This window comes from Eucyclogobius newberryi, unplaced genomic scaffold (assembly GCF_026437365.1).
Source record: "Eucyclogobius newberryi isolate DKJ021-1_F unplaced genomic scaffold, fEucNew1.0.hap1 SCAF_5, whole genome shotgun sequence".
Lineage (NCBI taxonomy): Eukaryota > Metazoa > Chordata > Actinopteri > Gobiiformes > Gobiidae > Eucyclogobius > Eucyclogobius newberryi.
Window position 1 is genome coordinate 11,101,304 of NW_027316167.1, and position 13,059 is coordinate 11,114,362.

Here is a 13,059-nt window from a genome sequence, read left to right on the forward strand (position 1 = left end):
TAGAAATTTACCCTCAGAGACAATAAAACAACTCACCAGAAAAGCATTACTGCTACTTTCTGACAACTAAAATGGTCAGGATTATTTACTGGTACGTGTTAACGTCGAATGGGCAAGGCAAGTTCACTAAGCACGGACAAAATGTATGATTCATGTCAGCAAAATTGTTAAATTGATTGAATAGAAATGAAGGTTTTTAGATTTCATGTCATGTCTTTGTGATTTTAATGCATTTTTGTTCTTCCTGTTTCATGAAGCACTTTGAATTGCCTTGTGTATGAATTGTGACTAAATATAAACTGGCCTTGTCTAATGGAGCACAATTTGTACACAGGGTCATTCAAAGTGCTTCACAAAAAAAAAATCATTAAAATATTGTGGATGGTGGAAAATGTACCTTTGCAGTTGGTTAAAAGCAACAACAACAACAACAACAACAACAACAACAACAACAACAACAACAGCAACAGCAACAACAATAAGCATTTAAACTGTAAGAGAGCAGGCACATGATTTATTTCATCTATTCCACACCTGAACTTTTTTTTTATTTTTCAAGCAATTCATTTTCAAATTGGGTTCGAAAAGACATTTGGAATTTATATATTCATATTTTTGTTTCTCTGTGGAAATTGTGGCATTTTTTCTCAATGAAGTTGCAAATCAAAGCCTCTTTATTGGACGGTTCCATCACTATATTTACACAAAAACACGACATGATATTATCTTGTTAATTCGACTAGTTAATGAATGACATCCTTTTATCGGACATGAAATGCTGCCGCACGTTCCTCCATCTCTCGCTTGTTGCTTCTCGTAGATTATTTGAGACAATTGTTTGCCACGCTACGGGTCAAATGTGTGTACCTTATGTCAGCTTCTAAATGTCTTTTGTTTGCGCAGATATAAACGAGTGCGAGCTGAGCGACCGGCTGTGCAAACACGGACAGTGCGTGAACATGATCGGCCGATACCAGTGCACCTGCGACACCGGGTACAAGTCCACGGAGAACAGGCTGGAGTGTGTGGGTGAGTGTCCGGCACCGATCCACGAGCAAGCGTTTGACCGCTCCGCTCGCGTTTGACCGCTCCGCTCGCTTTTGACCGCTCCGCTCGCTTTTGACCGCTCCGCTCGCGTTTGACCGCTCCGCTCGCGTTTGACCGCTCCGCTCGCTTTTGACCGCTCCGCTCGCTTTTGACCGCTCCGCTCGCGTTTGACCGCTCCGCTCGCTTTCCGTTTTCAGACATCGACGAGTGCACGATCGAGAACGGCGGCTGCGAGTCGTTCTGCACAAACTCAGAGGGGAGCTACGAGTGCAGCTGTCGCAGTGGATACGCCCTGATGCCCGACACCCGCAGCTGCACCGGTCAGTCAACACTGAGAGATGAAAAATACAATTATATATATATAATAAAAATACTATACAGATTTCATCGGCTTTGGCCATAATAAAATAGATAGAGCTTTAATATATAAGGATCTATTCAGTTTTATTCATCAAATTGAATCTAGTATTTTGTCATAAGGGCCTTTATAGAACCAACCACACAAAATATGTTTGAAATCTTTATGCAAAATGATACAAAACTGCTCTTTAAGTTCTTTTTCCTTCATTTTATAAACATCCATTATGATTTCAGGACAGTCCTTGATCCTTTAGTCTGTGTCATCCATTTCTTTGTGATGTTCTGCAGTGAAAAGTTCATCCAAAAGTGTCACGAGTTTTATGTCACCGATACAAGAGGAACGTTGAAAATGCAGTTGTTTGTTACATTTGATTTATCTCAGACCAATATTCATGGCTAAGAGGGCAGCCTCAAAACACACAGTAATAAAGGACTATTTCTCCAACAAGGTGTATATTTCCCTGAGCAAAACATGCACTTTGACAGCAACAGTTGGCTAATTTATTCATAAATACTCTCTATCTAGAAGTCTTCAGTCACCATATTTCAACCTTTATTGAGTGAAATATCTCAATGTACAATTATTAGTAGTTTTGTAAAGTTGATGAATGCATAATAAACAACTTTAAGCAGATTATAAGTTAAAAAAACAGAAGTTAATAGAATAATAAGGCAGCATCATACAACATATTTAACATTCACACAAATATGCTTTCTTCACTGTTTGCCATTTAGATCCGAGCGCTTTGTAAAGTTTAGTTTGGACAGCCCCGTAATGCGGAACAAGCGTGAATTATCCAAGAAGATTTCTTGTTGACAGAGCGCTGGTCACATGATCCGCGTTCAAAGCCTGTTCAGGACACAGACCCAGTGCTCGGACGGCTCGGGTTTGGAGATGTTTTGGGGCCGGTTTGATGTGGCTTTCGTTCCTGTAATTATTGGAGACACATGTGCCGGCCGCGCTGAAGGGATTCTGCATCCACACACCACATGAGGTCACAGCCACAGTTGTGAACCTGGAGAGTCTTTTACATGTTTTGTTATAGAATTCTGCCTTTACAGCAGCGGTTTACTGTTACAATGCAGACATATGTTTTCAGACTTATGGATGACAAAGCAAAAGTTGAATGACAGAAAAACAAGACAAGTTTTACATCTGATAAAAAGCTCAGCAATATAGTATAAATGCATATTTTTGCTATGGATAAAAGCAAACGCCACAGTAGTTTTACTCTATGTATCAACTATACTTTTGATATTGTGTAGACATGTTTTCAGACTTCTGGACAAAAATACAAACCTGGTAATTATAGAATAATATCTACTATTACAAGACAATATTTGTATTTATCGCATTTTTAAAATATGATACACATTTCGTTTGCATTATTTTCAGTAAAAACATTAGTTCCTTGCTAAGTTCTTACTATGATTATTGCACTTTTCAGCCGTCTACTGTAACCCAAGTCGTATTGTTTACAGACTGGTGTGATTTAAATGCATGTTAAGTAAAATCCCCACTGTTTTGATTTAGCAAAACTCAATAGAAATAGATTTTCGATTCAACTTGATTTATTTTTAAAAATCAACTTAAAACTGACACTTGATGTACATTTTATAAAGACAACCGTATCAGTTTCATCATCTAAGACAGATACAGAGTTTGTTGAAGCAGAAATATTACTGTAAGGTCACTTTCCTTTGCTAAAAACATCAGCTCTATTCCACCTACACCAAAGCACAAGTCACTCTTTCACCCGTCGCCGCAGACTTTAGCCTGATCTTTCCCAACTGTGACTGTGTTCTCCCCGTGCAGACATTGATGAGTGCGAGGAGAGCCCGGACATCTGTGACGGCGGCCAGTGCACCAACACTCCAGGGACGTACCAGTGTCTGTGCTTCGACGGCTTCATGGCGTCCGAGGACATGAAGAGCTGCCTGGGTAATTCACCTCCTCAGTGCATTTCACAGTTTAAAAGATGAGCGTTCTATAAAATGACATGGACGTAACACTTTGAATTGTTATTATTAGCAAATGGTAAAACAAACAAAAGACATTATGGATGTAATTTAGTAAGAGAAGCTTAATTAAATTCACTGACAAAACATACAATATCAAAAAATCACTATATTAAAGGCAAGTAAAGAGTTAAATAAACGAGTAGATTAATATGAGCTATTTAAATCACTATTCAGTTCCATTTGACATTTACAGATAAGCGAAATACTGTGAATATTGTTTTGATGATCTAAAAAAATGGAACATTGAGTTACTTAAAATGCTGCAAAAAGAGCTGTGCTTCCAAATTAAGGTATAAAGTGATATTTCCTGAAGTTTTGTGTATAATTTTACTGTTTTTTTTAACGTGTTTCTGTTAATTAAACCTCAAACTGATACATGTAAAGACAAGGTTAAACACATTTCTGTTGGATTTAATACATTTTTGTCATAATTGCTTCAAGCGGTTCAGACAAAGATGAACAATTTTAACTGTTGCCATAGAAATTTATAAAAATACAGATAATATTCAATCACTCAAAATGGTGCCTACAAAAGGAAATATATAAATGGGTTGCTTAGGGTTTATTTTAGGGGCAAGAAAAATAAATCAACAATTTAAAACAGAACGTTATGTCATTTGAAGGGTGAAAAGTCCTTAAATGATTGGCTTTTAACAAGAAGCTGACTTCCATGATCGGTTACATCTGAAAATGTGTTTAGGATCAGACCTAGTTAGTAGCACTTTTGATTTCACACTTACATTTGAAAACAATGCAACAGCCATTGTACTGCCTCCTCACAGCGCTTTATTACAGGCAGCAGTCCGGAGCGCCTTAAACCAAACAACATAATGGCCACGCTAAAGGTTATCCAAGAAGTGACTCATGAGAACAACTCCACATGAGTCAGATCTGAGCGTTTATGCGAGAAAAGAATACTTCAAGTTGTTGTCGATTTACAGCACATGAGGCGCTGAGAGAAACTGAAAGGAATTTGTGACATTTAGAAGTTGCTCCAAAACAAAAACATGACAACAGCAAAGTACACGTTCCGAAAGGGAGTTTACTGCTTTGTTTTTTATTGTGTTGAAGCTTGCGTTCTTTGCCGTACACGTTTCAACCATTAATAGTAGGAAGTTCATTCTCTAATACACATATTTTATCAGACCTTTTATACCTACAAGTTCTTTAAAACATTGCATTTATTCAAGCACTGTTGCAGTAGCACTTAACAACTCAAAAGTATTAGCAATAATCGATATTTCAACAGGCTAAATATATTGCAGGTTCTCCATCGGACAGAAATGTACCGTTTTATTAATAAAAACATGTTTTTAAAAGTCTGATTTTCCTTATTAAATCTTGATTAACTTTGATTAAGTCTTGGTTTTGTCTCTTTTGTGTTTGACTAATACATTAAACCATGACCATATTTGTTTTGCTGCAGTTATTGATTTAAATTCTATATTGAAACATGCAATAATATTATAATTGTAGCATTTAATGACCAATATCGTTCAGCCCTAAAATGGAGCCTGAACAAAAGCTGATAAGCCCATAATTTACCCGCCGTGAATAGTTATTTAAGCAAATGTAAACAAAGATTAATGGTTATCTTCAAATTCTACTTAATTCAAATGTACGGCCTCAGTCCAAAGTGTAAAGGCGAAAGGAACAGAAATATAAACATACATCAATGAAATGCATGAATGAAACCAGGTCAAATCACTGGGGCAAAACTTAGCCAGGTTTAATCAGGGGAATAAACAATACTGGAATATTTGATTAGTTGATGCACAAACTGCGATCTGGATCCTTTTCTTCCAAATAAAATCTTTCTCACATCTGCTGTTTGCGCCTGTAGCAGATCTGTGATTCTGTGGTTGTTTTTATGTGGGTGATATCTGCCAAACCTGACTCTTTATGTAACAAAAGCTAATTGCTATGGTGGAGTTTCCCAATAAAAACACAAAGCACACATTATCTCAAGTGTTCAAACTTTCAATACGCAATACTCAACAAGGGTTAAGCCAGGTCTGCACAAATCACATGTTATTCTCAAATGATATGTTCAGCCCTGGTGGTTTTTCTGCCTCAGTAGGATTTTATGTGGATTTAACTTTAATTTTAAACTTTTCTAATGATACATATTTGTATTTGTAGGGAATGCCAAAATTGTATGTATTGAATATTAATATTTAGTGCGTTTTTGTGTGCGTTTTTACATTTTTCCAATGAGATACACCAATTACCATTAAGAAGGTCTTTTACTAAATATAAATGTCCAGATACATTTTACTGGTATTGATGTTATTTAATGAATTTGAAAAAAAAAAAAAGATTTATCCAAACAGAACATTTTTGTCCTAGTATTAGTAAAGATGTAACAAAAAACACAATGTTTTCGTACTGTTAAAACTCTCTCGACGGATTACAAGCTCCTTTTCTGACAGCTAAAAGAGGAGGAACTACATATACCATGATCCTTTGCAACATGGACCATAGAACACACACTGTACAGTGTGTGTTCATTACATTCATGTCTTATTCCCTCGTTTTGTTGGTCGTGTCCAGATGTGGACGAGTGCGAGCTGAATCCGAACATCTGCCTGAGCGGAAACTGTGAGAACACCAAAGGGTCCTTCATCTGCCACTGCGAAATGGGCTACTCCGTCCGCAAAGGCTCCACCGGCTGCACAGGTAACGACCACCGCCCGCCTACCACGTTATCATCCTGGAGCAACGCCACAACTGAGAGGCTGTTCATGTCGCTCGCTCATATTACCTGCTTTTTAAAGGCGGTATGGACGATTTTTCGGCGATTTGAGAACGCAGGTGGAAGTGCGCATGCCACTCCCCCGTGCGGACTGATACAACACACACGTGCGTTTGTTTATTAGCGCAATCGCATCTCTCGTCTCCCGTAGATTTCTGTCCACTTCTGCGTCAGCTCGAACTGTCTTTCTCCGTCTTCATTTTGCCCCGTACTCTGAGGGAACTATATTATGATAGATCCATGCACTTAGGCACGCGGAAACGTGGGGACGAGCCTGACGCGGCTGCAGGTGAGCGATAGGTGCGTTTTATGATTGATACGTGGCAGGACAAATGATTTATCCACGCCACGAGGAAATATGATAAAAAATTTGCTGAAAAAAAAATCGTCCATACCACCTTTAAGTAAGAATGGGACTTGTCATCAAATGTTCCTCCTGCTACTGGTGGTGCTCTGGGTGAGTGACAGGCCGGCGTGAGCAGTCGCAGTGACGTGTGAACAGAGAGCTTTACTTACCTCCAAAGACAATAACAATAAGTGTACTAAGAATCATTATCAAGTTGAAATTGTGAACGAGGTCGATAAGAAAGAGTAATTCTGCATTGAACCTGACTTTAACTCAAATGAAACTGATTTGCAACTGAATGCGTTTCAAGAAAGTGGTAAGGAGAGTATCTAAAGCTGAAAGAAAGTTCATTTTATAGACTTTAATGATGCCTTAATTTCAGTATATATATATAACTAATGTCTGATTCACCATTTTAAAGAAACACCCAAATGTCTGACCCATAAATGCTTCATAAACTTGCCACATTAATCTTTAAACTCTGTTGGACCGTTACAACAAAGTACACCGTATTTTTCTGAACAAACATTACAGTTTGTGCCAATTTATCACCATAAACCAGCCCTAAAACAGCTGCAATCCACACAATTCTGACCTACCCTCCAGCTCAACTCTAAACTACAGGGATTCGCCAACGTTTTGACGTCACGTGATTTGTAGACACAACCTGTTCCTCAGAAGCTCGTGTGGAATGAGTCACAATTCAGCTAAACAGAAACACACTTAAACATCGCTGACCAAAACAGCAGCAGCGGCGGCGCCCGTGAGATCACCGTATCCTCTGTCAAACTAATGCATCTCTGTGGAGCTTTGTTTAGAGTCTCGTTGCACTGTTTCTCCCAGGTCAGCTAAACATGACGTGACGGTTGGACGAGCTCTGAGCGCGTCACCACCTGTACGGCCAAAACACACACACGCTCGACCTCATGCACTCAAATAATTAGTCCGTGTCTGGTCCAGCGGAGAAAGAACGATGCTTCAAATTGCTCTTCTATTGTTACCTGAGTGTGTGTTGTGTGCCAAGTATAAGGGCCAGTTAGTTTCAGTGGAAGAATTAGTTTTATTCATATTTTTCAATCATTCTGTCTTATTCACGGAAGTATCTAGCTGTCAAATTGTAGGACTTTCTTCTCTGAATAGGTTTTAAATAGGTGCAGTAGTAACAATCTGTGCAGAGGTGGAACCAAGGCTCAAGTGCAAGTCAAGCCCAAGTCCTCTGCTTTGAGTTTCAAGACAAATGACAAAATACAGTTTTCGAGTTTGGTTCTGTAACAAAATGAATTCATTATCAACTGTAAAGACAAGATTGTTTTAGATAAACATCAAGTTGTCCAAGTCAAGTCCCAAGTCATGGTCCACTTTATCAAGTCAAGTCATCAAAATAGTGTTTGTGTTTAGTCAATCAATCAATCAATCAATCAATCAATCAACCAAACAACCTTTATTTATAGCCCTTTACAACACATAGTGACCAAAGTGCTTCACATTAAAAATCAAGGTATCAAGTAAAATCAAGTAAAAACCAACACATACAAAATAAAGTGTCACTACATTACAGAGTGTAAAAAGCCAGTCTGAATAAATACGATTCAAGCCTAGATTTAAAAAGGCTGTGATGATGCCCACGTCGGGGGCAGTTTGTCCCAGAGTCTGGGACGAGCGACAGAGAAGACTCGATCCCCCCAGAGTCCGGTGTTAGTCAACTTGTCGTAGAACTTATCTTGAAACTTATCGTGAAAATGAGATGTCTCAGGAGGCCGGCCTGTGACAGACAAAGGATTTATAGACGTAATAATGGTTAAAGTGTTAAGTAGGGTAATTGGAAAAACGATATTCATTATTCATAGCGTCAGCACTAGCAGTTGATTTGAAGTAATTGTGGAGTTCATATACGTCTAGTGCAACGACAAAGTTCTGATTTATTACCGAGTCTAGTCTAGTCATGTTTGGTCATTTGGGCCATTGGAAAGTTCATTTTAGGATCTTCTCTGTCTCTTAACATAACATTTCCTCAAACTCACACTCCGTTATGCTCATTCAAATTCCATTAAACTTTACATACAGTATATTCCTTGTTTTGAGAGAGCCTGGGCCTGCGCTTAACCAGCCAGATCTGATTCACAGCTTTGGTATTTGAACTCCGAATACCAAGGAATCAGGACACTAATGCTTCTCAGGCCGGCAGGATGTCTTCTTACGAGCGAGAGAACAAAACCTGCCCCTCTTTGGAAAGGCCAGACTTCCAGTACATGCACGTGAAAAATGTACTAATATTATTTGTCACTGGGAAATGGGTTTATGAGATCGTGTTGGTATGTGCGTGCGCGACTTCCTGCATGTGCTGGAGTCAGATTTAAGCCAGCTGTTCAGAAAATGCGAGGGGATTTTAATGTATATGTTAAATCTGCAACCGTGTCGACTCAATGTTGCAAATATATAAGACAGTTTAGTGTCAGCTCAAAAAGACTCTGGATTTGGGCCAGTATGTGTAGAGTTTGCATGTTCTGCCTGTGCCTGGGTGGGTTCCTCTGGGTAGTCTGCACAGTAGCAAACTCTGCTTCTTTATAGCGACTTCTTTTTTTCCCCCGGAAGTCGCTTGCACATTTTGGCATTTTTTCCCACGGCAGCAATTTCCCGTCACAAAATAGCCTTTTTAAGTTCTGTTTCATGTTATTAGGCCCAATCGGGCTTTTAGATATGATTTGAAAACACCCCATCCAAATAATTTCGTCCGGGTTTACGGGGGCTTAAAACATTTCTGAAGGTTATGGAAAGCCAATATGTGTATCGCGGTATTTTTTTCCAACGCTTTTACACGCTTTGCGCCGTAAATGAGCACTGTAATTTACGCCAGACGGCACTCTGCGTCGACCAATCAGCGCGCAGCATGCACATTTTCACTTGTAAACAGTAGGCTGTCAACGCTTCCCGGCCCGATTTGATGATAATATTCCCTTTTTTCTAAGATTTCTTAATAAAAATGACCCCGTCCTTGCACTCGAAAATGCCCGTCCACATTTCAAAATACCCTGTCCAAACTACGGGAAGACTATCTAAAAGTTACCTAAATACAAGCTGATACTGTTTTATAGCTGATATTAACAGGACATATGCTCTTAAAGATAGCTCTTGTTGGACGGTGGCACACAACCTTTAACTAGTTGGACTTATTTTTGTGGCCCTGGATTGCTTGTTTGGGGCTTGTTTGGTTTAGTCGCTGGTTTCTCCCTGAAAGTCTGGCAACCCTGGCACACTGGTTTCCTCTAGCAACTTCAACATGTACAAAAGGCTTTGTCAAACTTTGCTCACAATCTGAAGATGTTGCCAGGAGTGAGTCTGGTCACCTCTCCCTCCGCCGCACAAAGCATGTATCCATGAAACAGAAACAATCTTTTATTTCTAATCTTACTCCTCTCTAATTCATTCTGGACAAATCTGCAATGTTTTTCATCCCCCTGTGATATTTTCTTTTTTTAACCTCGTAAGCGGCCATGTTTGTTTCGATACGGTTGACCCATGCTCATCTCTGATTGGCTTATCTACCTGTCAATCACTCCCATCTGAACTTACGGAGAAGAGACTGATAACCAGACTGATATCGAGCTGTATAAAAATACCAATTTTTGTTGACTCTCTCGCTCTCTCTGAATTTGCCCAAATGCTCAAAAGCATTGACAATCTGGACAAATTCTACAACAATAACCTAAATAACAAACATTGTGACGTGATAAATACCCAACTTAAAGGCGGTATGGACGATTTTTCGGCGATTTGAGAACGCAGGCGGAAGTGCGCATGCGCACTCCCCCGTGTGGACTGATACAACACACACGTGCGTTTGTTTATTAGCGCAACAGAGCGCATCGCATCGCTCGTCTCCCGTAGATTTCTGTCCACTTCTGCGTCAGCTCGAACTGTCTTTCTCCGTCTTCATTTTGCCCCGTACACTGAGGGAACTACATTATGATAGATCCATGCGCTTAGACACGCGGAAACGTGGGGACGAACCGCACGCGGCTGCAGGTGAGCGATAGGTGCGTTTTATGATTGATACGTGGCAGGACAAATGATTTATCCACGCCACGAGGAAATATGATAAAAAATTTGCTGAAAAAAATTGTCCATACCACCTTTAATACGTAATCTAGGTTCCAGGCCCTGTGGTGGCTCAGTCAAACCTACGTCAAACGCAGCGCTCACCTCATCACCACCTCTGTCTTTGGCCCTCTGCTTCATTTTAATGTGTGATCGTTGGTGAAAAGGGTTTGGACCCCCATACACCTGGCCTAGCGTGAATCTGTCATGGGCGTCTGTGGCTCCAGTGTAATCAAGGGTACAATTAGAGGCGGAGGGCCCTGTAAAACGCCTTCTCCTTCACTTTGTCCCACATCGAGCTGTTTCAGGGCGCCGCTTGACACCAGCTGTAACCACCGACACACGTCTCGCATGCGACCGGTTTGTTTGCATTTCCACTTGACGTCTCATGTTTGCGTCCTAATCAGAGGGCTTACCAAATGATCTCAGACTCATGCCTATAATCCATGCGCATTCGTTCGCTCGCAGTCTCATATTAGCGTCCTGATCAAATGCGCCGAAAAGGAAAGCCGAAAAGGAAAGCCGTAAACCAGCGTCGTATCTGTAATTCGGCTGAAATCACCACCTTGGCGCAGACAGCAGCGGGAGGGCAGGAGGAGGGCGTCGCTCCGGCAGTAAATCACAATTACTGGATAAACACATCAACACTTGGACTGCCTCTGGAAAAAGGATGTTCTGTCATTTCAGCACCTCCACGGTCACGCGGACACTCCCAAACTGCAGCCAGTATCAAAAGGCAAAGCTTTTGAGGGGAAAATAAGGCAAGGCAAGTTTATTTGTAGAGCACAATTTGTACACAGAGTAATTCAAAGTGCTTTACCGAACAGGAAACGAACCTGTGGCACAAACTAATGAGGGAAAAAAGAGAAGGGTGTCATATGCGTAAACCGAAATGTCTTGAGCCCAGATGCGGCATGTTTTTCAAAGTACGGTATTTTCCGCAATATGAGGCGCACTTAAAAAAAAAACCTCAAAAAACGCCTTATAATCTAGTGCTTCGTATATATATGGAGTCATTCTGGATGTGCTTACTGACCTTGAAGCGATTTTGTGTGGTACACGTTTTGTTTCGCTTAATGTGCCTTATAGTTCGGTGCACCTTATATTCCGGGAAATACGGTACAGTAGCAGTAAGCCGACCCGCTGTGCTCCTTTAAAACTGTTTTGGGGATTGATAGGATGCTGAAGAGCAGTGTCTTTTAACCTTTTTTGAACCGCTTCACAGTTTTTTTGTTGGTGAAATGACGCCGTGGTCCACCATCTACTACTCAGTCAGTTATCAACCTATTTAGAAAAACAAAGATGTTCATAATGTCTTCTATAACTGTCTCTAATTATTTTCAATTGTGATTAGTTTGTGCCTTTTCTGCTCAAGATTCTCTCGTTGATTACATTAAATTACTGTCTGAATTAGTTTACTACTGTTTCTTTCAAACACTTCCGCTTTAGAGAATAATGGTAATTTAATGTCCCATAACAAGGTTGCTTTTGTGATCTATTTTGTTTTAGAGCTGAAATGCAACGATTAAAGAGACTTCAGGCTCAGATACTCCACCTCCTGCTGTAGATTTCTCTTTCCAGACTCTCCATTTATCCCGGAGCCAGAGAATCGTTCTAATGGGTTTGCCATTTAAAGATGCTTATTTGTAGACTTTAAATTTGAGATGGATTTGATTTCCAACATCAATATAAGTGTCGGTGGGAGACTAAACTTGAGCAGCAGTTTACGAAAGCCAAAAGAGGGGCCTGGTCTGTGGGTGGAGAGAACATGCCCAGAAATACCCTTGAAATGTTTTAGACGGATCAAGGCCTAAAATATTGCTATCCTTTTTGGCTCACGGTTTGCTGCACAAATCCATATGTGAGGAAAGGATTGGAGGTGATTGATATGACTTAAAAATGCACACATATCATGGATTTCTGAAAGGCAGGAATGAAGATACAGTGGGCTTTCTGTGTGGAGTCCCTGTCTGGGTGGGTTTCCTCAGGGTACTCCGGTTTCCTCAGGGTACTCCGGTTTCCTCAGGGTACTCCGGTTTCCTCAGGGTACTCCGGTTTCCTCAGGGTACTCCGGTTTCCTCAGCGTACTCCGGTTTCTTCAGAGTACTCCGGTTTCCTCAGGGTACTCCGGTTTCCTCAGGGTACTCCGGTTTCTTCAGGGTACTCCGGTTTCCTCAGGGTACTTCGCTTTCCTCAGGGTACTCCGGTTTCCTCAGAGTACTTCGGTTTCCTCAGGGTACTTCGGTTTCCTCAGGGTACTCCGGTTTCCTCAGGGTACTCCGGTTTCCTCAGGGTACTCCGGTTTCCTCAGCGTACTCCGGTTTCTTCAGAGTACTCCGGTTTCCTCAGGGTACTCCGGTTTCTTCAGGGTACTCCGGTTTCCTCAGGGTACTTCGCTTTCCTCAGGGTACTCCGGTTTCCTCAGAGTACTTCG

General features: G+C 40.7%; 1 protein-coding gene across 1 annotated transcript in view; it reads left to right on the forward strand.

Annotated features, from left to right (window-relative positions):
• fbn1 (fibrillin 1) overlaps window positions 1-13,059 on the forward strand; it is a 142,965-nt gene that overhangs the window by 85,072 nt on the left and 44,834 nt on the right. Inside the window, exons 29-32 of the mRNA XM_072465628.1 lie at window positions 904-1,029; window positions 1,245-1,367; window positions 3,224-3,349; window positions 5,983-6,108. Coding sequence (XP_072321729.1) covers window positions 904-1,029; window positions 1,245-1,367; window positions 3,224-3,349; window positions 5,983-6,108 — 501 coding nt within the window. The remainder of the gene's footprint in view (window positions 1-903; window positions 1,030-1,244; window positions 1,368-3,223; window positions 3,350-5,982; window positions 6,109-13,059) is intronic.